The 17,429-nt window shown below is 48.1% G+C and overlaps 6 protein-coding genes across 6 annotated transcripts; 2 read left to right on the forward strand and 4 right to left on the reverse strand.

Moving 5' to 3' along the window:
* Window positions 1-657: 657 nt before the first annotated feature.
* Window positions 658-1,581, reverse strand: N7520_002942 (60S ribosomal protein eL24; the record flags this gene model as incomplete). The annotated part of the gene is made up of 3 exons (XM_057136877.1): window positions 658-939; window positions 1,128-1,271; window positions 1,531-1,581. The coding sequence occupies 3 exons, from the start codon at window positions 1,579-1,581 to the stop codon at window positions 658-660; spliced, it is 477 nt and encodes a 158-aa protein (XP_056999563.1).
* A 3,012-nt stretch (window positions 1,582-4,593) lies between these two features.
* Window positions 4,594-5,127, reverse strand: N7520_002943 (uncharacterized protein; the record flags this gene model as incomplete). Its single annotated transcript, XM_057136878.1, has 1 exon — window positions 4,594-5,127. The coding sequence occupies one exon, from the start codon at window positions 5,125-5,127 to the stop codon at window positions 4,594-4,596; it is 534 nt and encodes a 177-aa protein (XP_056999564.1).
* Window positions 5,128-7,120: 1,993 nt separating this feature from the next.
* On the reverse strand, window positions 7,121-7,751 carry N7520_002944 (E2 ubiquitin-conjugating protein UBC13; the record flags this gene model as incomplete). The annotated part of the gene is made up of 4 exons (XM_057136879.1): window positions 7,121-7,296; window positions 7,353-7,484; window positions 7,540-7,628; window positions 7,699-7,751. 4 exons carry the CDS (start codon window positions 7,749-7,751, stop codon window positions 7,121-7,123), a joined length of 450 nt encoding a protein of 149 aa, XP_056999565.1.
* Window positions 7,752-8,207: 456 nt separating this feature from the next.
* On the forward strand, window positions 8,208-12,464 carry N7520_002945 (Mtc5p; the record flags this gene model as incomplete). The annotated part of the gene is made up of 2 exons (XM_057136880.1): window positions 8,208-11,387; window positions 11,442-12,464. 2 exons carry the CDS (start codon window positions 8,208-8,210, stop codon window positions 12,462-12,464), a joined length of 4,203 nt encoding a protein of 1,400 aa, XP_056999566.1.
* A 731-nt stretch (window positions 12,465-13,195) lies between these two features.
* Window positions 13,196-13,951, reverse strand: N7520_002946 (peroxiredoxin family protein; the record flags this gene model as incomplete). Its single annotated transcript, XM_057136881.1, has 4 exons — window positions 13,196-13,375; window positions 13,426-13,589; window positions 13,675-13,787; window positions 13,902-13,951. The coding sequence occupies 4 exons, from the start codon at window positions 13,949-13,951 to the stop codon at window positions 13,196-13,198; spliced, it is 507 nt and encodes a 168-aa protein (XP_056999567.1).
* A 1,320-nt stretch (window positions 13,952-15,271) lies between these two features.
* N7520_002947 (proline dehydrogenase family protein) lies at window positions 15,272-16,781 on the forward strand (the record flags this gene model as incomplete). Its single annotated transcript, XM_057136882.1, has 2 exons — window positions 15,272-15,918; window positions 15,971-16,781. 2 exons carry the CDS (start codon window positions 15,272-15,274, stop codon window positions 16,779-16,781), a joined length of 1,458 nt encoding a protein of 485 aa, XP_056999568.1.
* Window positions 16,782-17,429: the final 648 nt, after the last annotated feature.

Raw genomic sequence — 17,429 nt, forward strand, 5'->3', positions numbered from 1 at the left:
TGATATACCTGAACTCTTTCACCTGTGCGTGCATGTGTCAATGATCGCCTAACCGGCATTGATCAATCTTCATCGCGAGCAAGAGACGGCCTGCAAGGGAATACGGATATGCGGAGAACAGGCCTTTAGATGGTCTAATGTATAGACATTTGTTCATGCTGCAGACTAATTGCCAACGACATACAACATACAATGATACACTCGGAAGGAATTAATCTATGAGGTTGGATAAAGTGTTTGATTGTAAAGACTCGCAACTTGGTTACATTGTAGAAGGCAGGTCTATATGTAAGCCTCGAGGGTCCAAGGGACCTCGGAGACGCTATCCCTCAAGTGGATAAGTATGATCTGCCCCTCCATAAGATCGAAGGAGAGCATACATGTGCATACAGGCCGAGGACGATTCTTACCCAAGATATGAGAATACATCAATATCAAGAGTCCTGGAATAGTTGCGGGTGAATAATTTTAATTGAGATTCCTTGTCCCATTTCTGCATTTCATAGTATTGCATAAATTCTTTTCAGAAACAAGGTAAAAAAAATTTGGCACAAGGCCAGTCCTCACAGACAGTACTCCAGTCCATTGTCCGCGAATTCCATCATATCGCAACCGTCAACGAATAAAACACCATCCTGCTTTTTGTCATGGGGTAATTTAGCGGGACTTGGCAGCGACCTTGGGAGCGGAGCCCTTGGCACCCTGCTTGCTGGCAATGCGCTGAGCACCACCCTTGGAGGCGGCGTTCTTGGCCTTGTCAGCCTTCTTCTGGGCAGCGGCGGCGGACTTCTTCTCCTTGGCGTCAGTGATGGCCTGCTTGCGGGCAGCCTCACGGGCCTCGGGGCGCTGGGAGCGGCGCTCCTTGATAACGTCGAGGGAGGCACCGACGATGGCACGCTGGTGCTTCACAACACGGCGGGTACGCTTCTTGGCAACCTCCTATATTTTCGAGACCGATCAGTATTTCATCTTGCAAATTCATGATCCACTTGGAAATGATATCATATCCCTGCTCTTGCGCCATTATCTCCTCAGATCAAAACATGTCGACGAGTCTCGAAATCGGTTCAATAATGGCCTTTCCCACCACATAATCGAACAAAAGCCAAAGGGGATTGGTAACCGACCTCAGAGATACCCTTGCGGTGCTGGCGACGGTACAGGACAGTCCAGGCAATGCGACGGGGGTTCTTGCGCTGGAGGAAAAGCGACTCGGACTTGCCGTTCTGGAAGCGGAAGATCTTGCTGTCGCCACGGACGTACAGCTTACCCTGCATAACCAAAGAGACCAATATTAGCACTCTGAAATGTTCCCACACTCAAAAAACACCCCGCATAAAGTCTGCGCGAAAAGTCTCATGGGAACGGCGGACACAAGTCGAAATTGATATGAATGCGAGCGAGCCGTAGGTAGGTACGTCGTGGTGATTGATCATGATGATGTGGTGATGTATCGTTCAATCTTGAATCCGCACAAGTTCCATTTCCTTCTCGCGCAGACGGGGACCGTGGGACAGGAACAAAACGCACCTTGCCAGGGTAGATCTTCTGGCCGCTGAAGGAGTCGTCGTAGGTACGCATCTTGACGGTGGACGATGCGCTGACGGTCGGTTGGCGTTGGTGATGGTCGAAATTCGGGGATCGCGGTAGTAGCGTCGCTGGGTCCAATTGTGGTGCGCCTCGCTAAAATGCAGCACGTGACGCACGCTGCCCTTTCGGGATCGGGTCAAGTCACATGACGTACTTCCGGTCTTGTAGCTTATCGGCTGTCGATAACGTCTTATCGCTATCCTCATCCTTATCGTTCTTTATATGGGGTGTCTCAACTGAGGAGCTTTTTTTCCATTGTACATCACCATGTTTGCTGCACGAAATTAATTCAAGTATTGCCATATAGTAAGAAGCTAATACTTGATTTAGAGCACGTATTTCTCTTCCTTGTTCTGCTTCTTCTTTTCCTAACATTGAACCATTTTGGATACATACCGGCTCAGTAGTCTGGAAGCTTTGAGAATATATGTTCCAAGCTTTCCTATCCAGCTGCAACTCGGACACTCCAGCTGTTGGCCAGGTCCACTACATGTCAAGATATGTTCAAGTTACCGCAGATGATAGACCCAGGCCTAGAGCTGGGGCTCGTTTTCAGATCAGGAGTATATTCGGTGAATCCATGAAATTGAAACTGGATTTTTTTCCAATTTCTTACATCCGTGAGGAGGTAGGGACTTCGGGAGGCGGGAACAATCCCCGGCTTCTCGAAGCTCCCTGGCGGCTATGGGAGACGTGCTCATGACGGGGAAACTAACTACACAAAACCGGGAACCAATCTGTACTTACTAGCCTAGGTACCTGACGTTCCCCGGAGGGCGAACCCAACCTGAAAGTTTACCTTGTCCGGTGATCAGACTGTCGATAAAGAGGAAATCGCGCTCTTCATGATTGTTGTTAATCGCCTGGAGATGCATGTGTGGCCTTGGGGTCGTCTTTCAAGGGCATGTTGGCGCCAAGTGTGTCCGTGAGCGGTCGGCCGCTTGGGCAGCAGGGGATGTGACATGGACGTGTCAAATAGAAAGACGATATAGCATTTAATACTAACACTAGGTAACAGAAAGCCAAGATACAACCTACATTACAAGGTAGGACGAGTGGATGTTTGAAGAGAATAGTATTGACATAGTTAAGTACGGGAAGAGTGATGCAATAGAGTGAATGCCAAGCCACATGGGGCCTGATCAGAAAGAGCGCAAGACAATAGTAGACGAATACATGAATGAATGTTGGAAGCTCAGAGTTAAAAGCAAAAACTGAAACAGAACTTTGACCTGACACGCAAGTTGTTTGTAACAACATGGCGCCGATCCAGAAATGACTTGAGCCAAACCATATGCCGAAGAAAATCCACAAAGGTATGAATTTTCGTTGATCAGATTGAGTGATTATTGTGTCAAGGAGGACAGAGATGGTAGATCGATGTCAAATGTGGATGGATGGATTGATGGAAGATGAAGAGGACTTGTGCAGTCTAAGAAGGTTAGCAATGATCCATGCAGCCACAAGTGCATGGATCTCAATAGTTCAACCGGATCAGATTGGTCTTCATCGCAGCCAATGAGTTTGCATGCGGGCAAGAACTCGATAGTCAAAGCGACTACGGACTTCTCGAAGTTCAAGGTTGACAGAGGTCAAACAGACAGGTTGTTGATCGGAGTGATGTTCATCGAAGTCAGATGGGGACTTGAGAGTTCGAAAAGATGGTTCATTGATCCGAGGGATGTTTTTCGAAGTCAGATGGGGACTTAATATTCCGAACAGATGATTTGTTGATCGTGTTTGTTGATCAGCGGGAACCAACAGTGAATGAAGATGGCTCAGAAGCCTGTCAGAATGGTTAGTATGAAATAAAAAAGAAAAGATGAGAAGGGAAATAGACATAAACACGTTGGAAGGCATCTTAAGGGAGCCAAAATGGAGGAGACATGGATATGATTGATATCAAAAGTGATTGTTTTGATGGAAGCTGAAGTTCGAAGTTCAAAGATGGAAGATGGAAGATGCAAGCTTGAAGTTTGAAGCTTGAGAAGTGATGAGAAAAGAAGAAAGAGGGAAAAAGGAGGTGAGAACAGAGGTATTTTTTGTAGTAGGTGGGGTCACTGGGTCTACTGAATGAGCCCCAAGATCACGTCCTTCCCCAAGATCGCCTCCCCGCAAGATCACCACCTTCCCCAGGATCGACCATTCACGACGCTTCATAGGATCACCAACATAACCTGAGAATTCAGGATGTCCAGAGTGTGATTCAAATTTGCCTTATGTTAACACTGTTCAGGTGCCTGATGTCCAAGGGGTCAGTTTTCTCCTACAGTAAACGAACTTAGCTTTCGCTAAAAAGCCATACCAGAGTAGCTTGGATCACCTCTGTCTTTCTCGTTCGTGTCATCTTGATCCTGCGTCGTATTTGAATAGATTACTCTTATTCACCAAGTATGTTTATCGTTTGGAGTTTACCACTCCTTAGAGTATTTGATACTGATATCCTCCAGGCCCATGTCATGCCCACCAGCCCATTTCAAGGTACCCGAGGCCTTGAGATTTTTTGGTTCGGTGAAGCGCCATATATATGCTTTAAGTCTGGAATTTACTTCTGTTTACAGGAATAGCCACTACATCCACATGTGTAATTTGCTGGAGTACTTCAGTCTCCAGGCAACTAACCTCAGATATACTAGTAGCTACTTCAGAATATTTTACCACTCAAATTAGGGATTTATGGTTGTACTTGATCCGTAAGGTTGGCAATGAGCTCCGAAAGCACAAAATTATACCGTGACACGATAACAAAGATGTAAGGAACTTGATTTCTGGTCCAACGAGAATACTACTATCACGAGACAGAGACAAGCCCAGAAAGAAGGTTAATTTAGGAAAAAAACGACCAAGATACAGCTCTGCTCTCACCAGAGATTCTCAGCAAGACATTCAAACAAACAAACAATCAATCAATCAATAAGCCAACGTATCAAGCCACCAGGCAATATACCACAAGCTCCATAGGGCCCGATAATTTCCCATGTAACTCATCAGACTTAATCCTCTCTAGTTACACATGGTGTTAACATCTTGGCCCGAACCAACAGTAGCCACCGCCAGATGTCCATGCCAAGTACCTCCATGGCCGAAATCGAGGCACGCCCAGTCATAATTGTTCTTGTGGACCTGATCCCAAGAATCATCAATCGCGGCAGCAACAGTCTTCGTCTGGGCAGTAGTGTCACAGTTCTTTCCAGTAGTAGTCACCCAGTACTTGAAGTTGTACTTCTGACCTCCGTTATCCGATACGCCTGTCCCTATCTTGGGAGCGCACGAGTTCGCAGCACTGTCCGATTTAGCCCAGACCACAATTGCCGCAATGGCAGACGATGCGCCTGATGCCACTACAATCACATCCCGGGCCACTTTAAGACCTCCTCTCACGATTGCCCAATTGATTTTCAAATCGTCCACGGGGGTTATGTCGGTTGATTCGGTAGAGCGCTCCTCCTTCATGTCGATCGGTATAGCGCTAGAGTAAGCAATGCCAGCCCCGAGGCTGACACATGCAAGTACACGTCCAATGGAAGAAACCCGCATGTTGTTGATGCTAAAATGATCCAATTGATGACGAGTGCTATTGACACCGACGCGTTCATAAATGGGGATTGAGCGAAGAGCGAAAGGCTGAGCTGAGGTTGAATCTGGCAAAGAATTAGTTGGGTTCTATGTTTCCAAGTAGGACTCATACACCCTGTTAAGGATTTGCACTGACTGACTGATGTTGATCTTGGGAGCTTGATGAACAAGACAAATGGAGTGGGCGACAAGTTGCTTTATATAGCCCTTTACGTCCAGCTTCCACACTGACTTCATTAGTCTTCGTTAAGCCACATCTCTTGCATTTTCTACAAGCGGCCATAGTCCACCTACTTTGACAAAGGTACAACCAATGAAGAAAATACCGCATATTTACTGCTATATTGGGTGGTATTGCTTATTCGATGCCAGAAGCATGTCTGACCTTTGCCCCATAGTAAGCAGCCCTAAGTTATTGTTGGCACCAGAAAATGATGAACGGCATCTCATTATCTAGACCCTGCAGTAGCCTTGGAGAGCATCCACGGGGTTTGATGTCCACATGGGCAGATGCCGATTAAACATATCATACAAAGCATTCTTTTACAGACAGTGTTTCCGTTATGTAGTAATTCCAAGGTCGATAACCATAGACTCGATACGCGACGAAAGAGAGCATATGGTGGTGTTCGTGTAGGCAGGGTCCAGAGGTCCCACAGCCTATCGCTTATCCCGTCCCTGGTTACGACGCAGGGTCCAATGGTAAAATTTGGCTCGAACTACCAAGCTTCGGGTTGATTCGGCCCCTTACATTTCAGCCCCATAGCAAAGTGATCACCAGTAAGCCCCGGCCCGTGGCGGTCACATCGAAGCTTACTGTCAGCACGTTGGGTAATATTCACCAATAAAAACTCTTGTTTGAGAAATCCCAAAGCATGGTCGGCATATCTCAAATATAGCTTGAACAGGCTATTGGGTGTCCTCGGCACTAGCTCGGGTGCTCGACTATGCAATGTTACACAGAGCGGAATGATCAAATCATCAGATTTATCAGGCTTCGTATTACAGCCAGATTAAGAAGTTCCTCAATTTTGGGCTATTGAAGTTTAAGAGACATTAGGAAAATGGTGATACTCCATTCAGACTGGGGAATGTCATCTGATGCCATACTTTCCACCCCCCCAATCCCCTGAATTTCTCAATACCTCACCAGCCCCCATTTTCTTCTCTCTCACAGAACCCTGGAACTAGTTCAACCAATCCATCGGTGCCATGAAGCATGTTTCCCAGAAAAAGCCCCTTGACAGGTACCGTATAGGTCACTGTCTTTGGTAAAGGAAGCCCCTCATACTTCCTGTGTTCCATGATCACATCAACTCAGAAATAGTTGGTCCTATATGGGGCGTTTCAGACATCTGGAGAATCAAGTAATGCCCAAACAGCAAACTGGGCGTCTGTAAGTCAAAATTTAACTCCACATCATCACCCATACATACTCATCATCGAGGAAGCAATTCACTTCCACTCAAATGAAGAGAGACATCGCTTGCTGAACTAATTTGATTCGTGGCAGAATATCTGTTTTTATTGGGTGAGCACCGAGTCCAGTGACTCGAAGGGGACAAAATATAATTTTCCGTTGCAGAAGCATGGACACCATTCTTACTCATATGATTCAAATCTTTCGCTCATTATGTAGTCTTGGAATTATCATATTGTGTGCTCCAGGGATCCATGGATCTTACAACCTGCTGATTTTGAGCTCTATAGATATATTGAATTGCGAAACGGGCGCAGTAGACCCGAAGAATGCAATTCCAAGACATTGGATTCTATGGAATACCTTCTAAATAAGCCATCGATCAATACAACATGGATGTGGCGGAAGGCAACTTCACGCTAAAAGATAAAAATACTAGCTCGCCTGTCCCAATGGTCTCGGTGGATTGAATGTCCCTTCCAAAACTTTGATACTTCTCTTTTTTGCTTCATGGTCACATCATAATGGTTAATTTCAAGTCATAGCGTGGGTGCGGGTCCACTCCTTCGCGGTCTGGATGGCAGCTGGCTCATCATCCTTCCAACGCTGGGCTACATCGTTGGCGAGGGGGTCATCGGGGTTCGGTGCGCCGAGAAGGGCTTGGATGGAGAGAAGGATGGTGCGGATCTGGAGAGCAGGAGACCAGTTGTCTGATTGCGTAATGGGTTAGATATGATAAGAATGGTAGTGGTCTTATGAGGCATACTCTTCAGAACATCCAAGCAGATACGGCCGAGACGGTCGATGTTGGGATGATAGATCTTGGTCAAGAAGCGGATCTTTGGCGGGGTCATGGGGTAGTCATCGGGGAGGAACAACTCGAGACGAAAGATGCCACCTGCGATATGTGAGTTATGATATTGGCAGCGAGACAAGGACAGTCATATGCGTACCCTCGTAGGGAGACTGGGATGGACCGTGAATGGAGACATCGAAGTATCGTAGGTTGTCTTCATGGGGGACGGCGTTAATACCGGGGACCCTAATTCCCGGGAATTGCTTGATTAGAGAGTCATCCAGTATTTACATACGTGCTCAGAATGATGACTTACGGCTCAGCCATCAACCGCTCGGTCTCTTTGATAATGCGCTTCGGCAGGGCCATGATTGAAAGTCTTATCGCTCACGTGTGCGGATGGTTGCAACAGTGTGGTGAAGATTAATTGACCGGAGATATCTCCTTCAACAGATAAAGCAAAGAAGAACGAAGAAATCGAAAGATCGAGACTGAGAAAATCCCGAGAGAACGTTTACTGACAGATGATAAACCAGAGGGGCATTTGCATTACTGCACCGCGGGGTTCTGCCGTGTTCCGTAAACCCGAGCCACAACAACCCATGACTCAGCCACACTATCCACAATAAGCCACACCTGCGATTCCCGCTTCCTTATCGGAGCTCCCTGGCACGCGAGCCTATTCATGCAAGCGAGGTGGATATGTACGCCCAACATGGGAGCATCGGCTCCTCATGAGCTTATAAATAGTGAATAACACTTTCACGGCACATTATCGACAACGGAAGTGGTGCAGATAGGCCTCTTGCCACGATCGCTGACAAGATGTCGAGTTCCATGGAGCCCCGGCCGCTCATGTCGGCCTTCGAAAGCCCGACCTTTGACGAAGACAGTTCAATCCATGTTGAACAACCGGTTGGGTCCATGTCAATTTCCCCATGTGGGCGAGACGTGGTCCTAGCCTCGAAGGAGGGTCTGCATGTCATTGATCTGGACTCCCCGTATTCTCCACCTCGTTATCTGCCCCATCACACCCCATGGGAGGTCGCCGACGTGCAGTGGTCACCGTTCGCCTCTCGCGACTACTGGGTGGTTAGCACATCCAACCAGAAAGCTCTGGTGTGGAATTTAGCCATGAAAACATGGCAAAACTCCATCGAATTTGTTCTGCACGCACACTCGCGCGCGATCACTGACATAAACTTCTCGGCATTCCATCCAGATCTTCTAGCTACCTGTGCCGTCGACAGCTTTGTTCACTGTTGGGATCTGCGCACTCCATCCCGGCCGGCGATCTCATTTTCAGATTGGTTCACTGGTGCTACCCAGGTAAAGTGGAATCGCCAAGATCCCCATGTGATTGCCAGTTCCCATGATCGGTTTCTTCGAATCTGGGATGACCGTATGGGTGCATATCCGATTCGGTCCATCGAAGCCCATGACACGAAAATTTACGGGGTGGATTGGAATCGCGTACGACGGGGCGCTTTAACGACATGCTCGCTTGATAAGACCATCAAGTTCTGGGACTATACAACAGATTCCGAGGAGCCCGAGAAGCTGATTAGGACACCGTTTCCGGTATGGCGAGCCAGGAACACTCCTTTTGGGTGGGGCGTCACTGCTATGCCGCAGCGGGGAAACAGCGATCTCCATCTGTATAGCCGGCGAGTTGAAGATGAGATGCCTTTGATTCATAGCTTCCCGGGTCATAAAGGCCAGGTGAAGGAGTTTCTATGGAGGGCCCGCGGCGGTGTGGAGGATGGAATCGACAACCGAGAATTTCAACTGGTAACGTGGGGTACAGACCGAGAGTTGCGTCTACATCGTGTCGATCCTGAAATTTTTGCGCGGGTCGGATATGAAAAGGGCAAGTCTTTCGTCTCTACTCGGAAGATAACTCGATTGGGCGCAGTTTATCGGAGCTTTAGAGATGTGAACTGGGATCTAGACTTGGAAGACCTAGACTCTGCATCTTCTATCCAGCACAATACCACCACACAGTTTGCTGGAGGACCTGGGATGAATGCTATATCTGTCCCACATGCTCGCGCTTGGACAAAGGGTGCTCACGTTGATGCTCGTATGGGTATGCAGCCACGATCAAACCGGAGGGCAGACACGAACCCTATTGCTTGGATGCGCGGTGTAAAAATCTCGGGTTGGGACATTGAGACCCTAGGAGACGAGATCAGCCACGTGGGAGAAAAGTTCACGAAGGTTGTTTTTGAATCGGTTGATGTTCGCCAGAGAAAGATCACCATATCGCTGAATGGACCATGGGGTGCAAATGGGGACACTCTCTTCCTAAAAGTGGACATCAAATTCCCAGTCAGCTACCCGAAAACAGCCACTCCAACCTTCAATTGCCAGAGAACGGCAGCTGTTACAGATGAATTGGCCGGGAAAATTACAGCTGAGTTGCGAACGATCGCTGAAACCTACATGTCTCGAAAGCGTGGTTGTTTAGAAGGTGCTGTGCGCTACCTTCTGGGCGAGAGTTCATTGGAAGAGAGCGTTGCATTAATCCTGGGCGAAACGACCGACAACATCAAGTCCCCTATCAACGGTGAATTAGAGGGCGAGTCCAGCGACGAGGATGAGGTCGGCATGACACAGAGTCAGGAGCTGGGAATGAGCTCTGAGCTGCTCCGCCCAGTGAATGCCAATGTCATGGTTCCGGTAGCAAAGGGATGTGGTGCGCTATGGGCAAATGATGGTCGTCTTATTTGCTTTTTCCCTCCTAAGAAGGATAAGTCCACCTCTCTATTTGACAATCTTGGTTTCAAAGAGATGAGCAGATTGTCTCGGACAGACAAAGTTTTTGAAGGCTTCGGGCGCCTGCAAACTAGCTCCCCGGGGCCACGCATGAACGGTACAATCACAAGCACGGCGGAAGATGCATCCGATGACTCCGAAGATTCATACTCCGAGACCTCGAGTTCGTCAGGTTCCTCAGATATCCTGTCTGGACTACCTGCGGCTCGTTTCCAACCACCGCAGACTTGGCGGAGTGCGGGTAGTATGGGAATTTACCGGCCTCGGTCTACGGATAATTCACAGAGATCCATCGGTGGTGCTGCGACGAGCAAATCAATCGAGCCAGCTCAAAATGTGGTTTCTATTCATGATTTGAGCGACATGTTGCCTGTGAAGCGGGAATTGGCCAGCAAGTATCGCATCTGCGGCGAGGGTACAGTTGTATCTGCCCACAATGCTGTTGTCGCCCTGGATGCTGGATACTACGAATTGGCTCAAATATGGGGTCTGATCAAGCTAATTTTACAAATACAGCGGAAGCCTGTCTCTTCCCTCGAGACCAAAGTGGGATCGAGACGGGCGCTGAGAAAAGAAGGCATGGATATTAGCCACAGCCTAGGGAAAAGCAGGCTTTACAAAGATGTCGCTAATAGCGTCATTCGATGGGGTGACCATCCACTTGGTAGCCATTGGCTTGTTTCTGCTCTATTCGATCATTTTGAGTCTATAGGCGACGTGCAAATGGTCGCCATGCTCTCCTGTGTCCTCTTTGAACCTAACAAAGAAAGCCGATCAGAAAAAGCGAAAGAAACGACCCCAGAACGGGGATTTTCCTTAGATTTTTCTTCTGTCACCTCAACTGTACAGAACAAATCGCTGAATGGCACTCCGGCTTCATCTGTTCCAAGAGAACCTTCCGTCATACCTCCCCACACTTCAGCACGATCATCGAGCGAGCTTTGGCGTGTTGATTCCACGCCTCCTTATTCCACTGGCACTACACCTCCCTATTTATCTCGACCTCGCCGTATAGCTGCCAACCAGAAAGCCCAGAGTCAAAATGTTTCCATTGCGGCCTCGCCCGAGCAATCTCATCCTCGAAGTGGATCTGGCTTTGGCTCGGTTCTAGCATCTTCATTGTCACGTTCCTTCACATTTGGACCATCATCGGCATCTCCGCCGGTCACTCATAGCCTCAAGAAGAAACAGAGCCCGGACAGCCCGAGTGTGGTAACTATCCAAGCGGTTAGTAAAATTTTATCCCTGACTGATATAGCAATTCTAACGCTTATACTACAGCCTCAGTCTGATACAGAAAGCGATCAGCCTCCTCCCAAGGTGGTGAAGCCGACATCACGCTTCAAAGTCACTTTTAAGAATCAGAGTGAATTTGATGGCGACGAGTCTACACCGGGATACTCCCTTTTGGACCGAAGCAAAGAGTGGCTGTGGAGATCGTACCGTGCTAAATATGCCGACATATTGTCTATGTGGGATCTCCCCATCCAACAAGCCGAGGTTCTCAAGATTGGTGAGGTAGCAGACGAAATAGATGACATGCACATGAGCCATTATTGGAACAGCAACAGCTCTAAGATGTCTCCACTCCCTGAAATGACCAAGAAAGATACCACGGAAAGTTTTGAGGGTCTCGATTTTCAGCGTCATTGCGCCAACTGCGGTCATGCCTTGCAGATCTCCATTTTCGCTCCGACGCCCTCAGCTCCTGATACTCCTTCGAAGCGCCATCGCCAGTCATCATTCCTTCGATGCTCGAACTGTAAACCGCGCCAAGCATTACCCACCAAGCTTCCTTGTGTTATCTGTGGTGAAGTCGTGGATGGAATGTTGGTGCCCTGTCTCAGCTGCGGCCATGTAAGCTGCTTTGACTGCCATCAACGCTGGTTCCTCCCTACCGAACTCAACAATCCCGCCGACTTCCCTCCCCCATCGTGCCCCAGCGGATGTGGCTGCAACTGCTTCGAACATGTCGCAGCGGCGGTACCCATGCCGCCGTGGGAACCGGCCTCTCCCAACCCAAGAGAGAATCCTACTGGACCCACTCAAGCACCGGCGCATGAAAAGCGCCATCGTCGCCGCCAGTCTGAACCTCCTAGCAACAATACCTCGGGTCGAGCCACGCCTACCGTGAAACCGAGTGTGGGACAGCAAGAGAATGACCTGGATCTCTTCCAAACGACTTCACCTTTTGCATCTCTTGCGCGAGGTATGGGTGGTGGTCTCAGTCAAGGTCTGCGCTCAAAGGAAGATCACCGGCGAAAGAACCGCTCCGTAGCGATCGCCATGCCTAAGCGCAGATAATGTTCGATTCGATTTTATTTATTCAATGGCGTTCAGTTGGCCTGTTTTACTAGTGGAGCATTGATACCAGGCGTTGTACAATACGATACTTTTTATTTCCAAATACTATACAGTCCTCGAAGATTGAAGTACATCTCGGTCCCTTTTCTCACTTTGTTGCTTATAATATAAAACTGGCGGTTATTTGAGTTCCCACTCAGTTCACCTTTCCCCATATTGGATTCTAGACAGGCTCCGCAATCCAGCGGAGCCATCGCCACCTCTGCGAATCTAAACCTCTTGAAAACTGCTTATTGCCGATCCTCCGCTAGCCCCTCCTCGGATCAGATAGTAGAATGGGCGGGCACTGGCCCTGTGGATAGACCTCGTGTGATAAGCCCCACCAATTATAGGGAGTCTGAGCGTTGTTTAGGCTGGACAATGCGCGCCACCACTAAAGCTTAGCCCTGGAATAGTCGTTTCTTTAGTTCTACGCATGCGAATCAATCTACAACTACCGACAAAGAAGTAAGTATAAAATGTCATGGCTTCATTAGGATGTATTCCTCTATGTTGACACAAGAGCAAGCTGAAAAGAGCGGGCTGTCTAAAAGAGGGACCCGAACGATTCAAAATTGACAGTCTGAACTGTATTCGAGTCCAGAGCCGTCAATTCGGACGTCGAGCCCCCGCTAGCCCGTGAACAATGCACCGGTCTAAGTTGAACTCATTTCTAAAAGATCAAAGCAAGCTTACAGCTGCTTGAGGATGTGGTCGGCGGAGGTGACCTCAAGAACGTTCTTGGCGGCCTCCTTGGCGGCGTAGGTGACCTTGCCGTGGTCAATGATGATGGCGTAACGGTAGGTACGGCCCTCAGCATCGGCCCAGCCGATAGACTTGGAGAAACGGGCCTCGGGGTCGGAGAGGAAGAGCTAGAATATGTTAGTGGGTGGGAATACGATTGATTGATTTGTGAACGTACAATATCATCGCCGGTGACACCGTTGGCCTTGCCCCAAGCGCTCATGACGTAAGCATCGTTGTAGGCCAGGACGGCAACGGCATCGACACCCTTGGCGCGGAGCTCAGGGAGCTTGGCGAGGTACTCGGGGACGTGGTTGGCGGAGCAGACGGGGGTGAAAGCACCTGTAGGAGTAGCGGTCAGTAGGAGAACCTTGAGGGTGCATGGCAAAAAGACAGATCAAAAAGAGGGAAAGAAGCGGTGACGAACCGGGAAGAGCGAAGAGGATGACCTTCTTGTCGGCCCACTCCTTGGAGGCCTCGAAGTCGATGGGGATACCGCAGACCTTGTAGTCGGCGTGCTCCTCAGCCCAGGGGATGTAGCTGTGGCAATTTGTTAGTGATGGACCGCACCACGGACTCTGGAGGGGTTATGGAGGGGATAGAGGGAATGCAGGGAGTGGAAAGTCGAAGAAAAAAAAACAATGGAAGACATACGAGAAGACGACGTTCTCAGGGAACTTATCACCAGCCTTGATGTTGGACATTGTGAATGTGTTTGTGTTTTGAAGATTGAGGAGAAAAGATTCAATGGGAAAGGAAGAAGTTTAAGAAGTTTAAGTTTACAGAGATAAGGAACTGGCTTCAAGGGGCAGTGGCGATATTAATATTCCGGCTTCCGGCGCTTACACATATCGGCCCATCGGGATCACAGATTATGACGAATGAAGTGGGACAAATTGGACCTTCTCCATAAGGTGATCCAGTGCAGAAAGATACCGAACCGCATGGATTATCAAGAAAGACCGAGCGAGAACTGCCCCGCTGACTTATCTATGAGGGGCGATCAGTGCCTGAGTGCCTGAATCATGCACTAGTCAAACTTTAGTTAACAAACGTATTTCACATGGGAGCGCCGCACCCCAAAACACCATAGTATAGGCTATTTTTGGTATCCTATATATCAACAGACACTTCTTTATTTATATTATACTATCTTTCGACAAATTTCGATAAGGATTTGTAAATTATCGTATCTACTATGTGTTTTGGGGTGAGGCTCTCGCCTGTGAAATATTCACGTTATGGGTGCATTATGTAAGATATGAAGCAAAGATCACCTGACTATCGGAGATGATTCGGATATGCCCGATTACTAAGGCAGTAATAGAAGTTGATTCCCGAGTTCATTTACCGAGCGGATATAGTTCATCAGTTAACTAGTTTACCTGTTGTGCATTGGAGATCTGTATCTAGATAAAGGTACCTAGAGTTGAAGCACTTGCAAAATATCAGGTGCCTAAGATTCAGGAATATTTACTGGGATTAGCCAGCATAGCCTTGCCTCAACTACCAAGATCATCAAGCAAGGGACCTGAGGCTCACAGGAATGGAAAAAGTTATTTGCTAAAAGTTTGGTATCAGCCTTATATTTTTTCTATCAACCTATACCCAGCTTGTCATCTGTGATTCCCGTCCCCGCATGCCCACTGCCAACCGTATCTACGGGTAGCCATCCGACCCCGGAGATGACGGTACGGATGCCCCGCCGGCCATACTTCACCTGGCCACATGACAAAGAGTTTCCTTTCCAAATTGGTAAACGAACCCGCCAGACTCAAAGTATGGACCGTAACATAAGCCATCTGTCCCATCAAAGTTGACCATTTGTTCTCCGTGATAACCTTGTCGGATGAGTCGTCCGACAAGGACCCTAGATTGGGTTTCCGATAGCAAAATTTGGGTGATATCGCGGGGTGGAAAGGACAGGCGGGGTCCACTAGCATGATAGATGATAAATAACCCGACTGCTCGTATTACAGATCATTCTAAAGAAGAAGGCTGGTTTTAACTGGTTACCTCACAAAATGTCGACAGTGACTCTCCAGTGTGTTGGGAAGTCTTCTGGCCCTCGGGCTAGTACAATTCTTGTTGCACGAGGCAGTATACGTCAATCGCACATTTCATCATCACCTAAGCAAAAACGATTTGCATCTACCTTGCAAGTGCCTGCGAATAGCAGAGCCCATGTTACTGCTCCTCTTCCTCCCCTCTCGGCTCTTCCCACCAAAGTACTTCTCAGATCACTACTAGTTTCCACCATCTCTTCCAAACCTCTTCTCCTCGGCCCCTCTCTCTGGCTCATCTCCATTCTTTCCAAACCGAACAGAGGCTATCTTTTGAACGTGGACACTAATCCTATTTTGCACTGGATTTTGAAAAAGACATTCTATGAACAATTTTGTGCGGGCGAAAGCGATGCCGAGACAAGAACTACAGTTCGTGAACTGAAGGACATGGGGTTCCGCGGTGTGATTATGACTTACGCTAAGGAGACGGTGTTCGATCACCGTACAAATACTCAGAATGGGCTCGGTATTGCCGCGCTGGAAGCAGAAAAGACCATTGAGCCTCTAAATCCTAAAGTTGCTCACTGTACGAACACAGAAGCATGGCGAAAGGGAACCCTCAAGACGGTAGACCAGCTTGCTGATGGTGATTATTTAGCTGTGAAGTAAGTAATCTCATATTGTACCCTACGAAATGCATTTTGACAGATTTTCAAGAATGACCGGAGCCGGTCCCGTCGTTACCGACGCCTTCTCCAAAGGCGAATTACCACCTACTCAAATGCTCCAAGCCCTCGACGAAATCTGCAGCCGCTGTAAAGATCGCAACGTCCGCATCCTTGTCGATGCAGAATCACACCACTTTCTGTCAGGCATCCTCCGCGTGACCCTCGACCTGATGAGGAAGTACAACCACGACGGACACGCCCTGATCTACAACACATACCAAGCCTACCTCAAGAGCACCCCAGCTACCATCGAAAAGCATCTCACAGCAGCACAGAAAGAAGGATTCACCCTCGGACTGAAACTAGTCCGCGGCGCCTACATCGCCTCCGACGAACGTGCCCTGATCCACGACACGAAACAAGACACCGATAACGCATACAATGGAATTGCCCAAGGTGCGCTGAAACAAACCCTTGGCAAATTCGGCGTGGAAACTGCCTTCCCATCTGTGAACCTATTCTTGGCCAGCCATAACAAAGAGAGTGTTGTTGATGCTCACAGGCTTCATAAGCAGCGTACCGCTGCGGGACTACCTACTGTTCCTGTTAGATTTGGTCAACTGCATGGAATGTCGGATGAAGTTAGCTTTTCCTTGCTTCAGCTTAAGGGAAATGATGGTACGCCTGAGGTTTACAAGAGTTCAACTTGGGGCACTATGGGTGAGTGCTTGGCATACCTTCTTCGGAGGGCGATTGAGAACCGGGATGCGGTAATGCGTACTAGTGATGAGTATAATGCTTTGAAAGCAGAGTTCGGTCGAAGGGTTCGGGGTGCTTTCTCATCTTCTTCTCTGAGATAGTTTGTAATACTTGGATAGAATGGCTTCACGGCTTAATGAAATCGACGTTACAATGGATATGATTGTTCTATTGATCAAAACACCAGAGGCTCCGAATAAGCAATGGTCCCTTGACTCCGACGATATAATTGTATCATTATCCAACAGAAATATCCCCGATGTGCAGTTCCCAAATTAGAAGGTAGAGAGAAGAAAATAATAAGCAGACCTGAATTCGAACCGGGTGGTCATGATTTGCCTGTCCTCACCAAGTACTTTGAAGGTACATCCTGAATAGCCTCATTTGCATCACCCCCCAAGTTCAGCCATAAAATGCCTACCACTATATGGCACCCCACGTATGATTTGAGATAAATTAGACTGAATATTCAGATCCAGCCAGTAGATAATGTAAGCAAAAATATCAACAAAACAAAACATCAAACCCAGAGGGGCTCTTCCTGTGCCTTTGTTGGTCACTTTGGAGAAGTCTGCTCTGAGTTGATGTTTCTCGGTACTAATTGACAACACCATACAAGTCCCGTGAGCTAACTTGTTTGGTCACATATAGTGCCAGCTGGTGGGCGAGTTTACCACTCGAACACCCGGATGTCAATTGTTAATTCTATTCCCCTAAAGGTGGTTATAACCCAACTTACTACCCTCTGG

The sequence above is a fragment of the Penicillium odoratum genome, assembly GCF_028828045.1.
Source record: "Penicillium odoratum strain IBT 22623 chromosome Unknown utg000002l_segment0_segment0, whole genome shotgun sequence".
In the NCBI taxonomy this organism is placed as follows: domain Eukaryota; kingdom Fungi; phylum Ascomycota; class Eurotiomycetes; order Eurotiales; family Aspergillaceae; genus Penicillium; species Penicillium odoratum.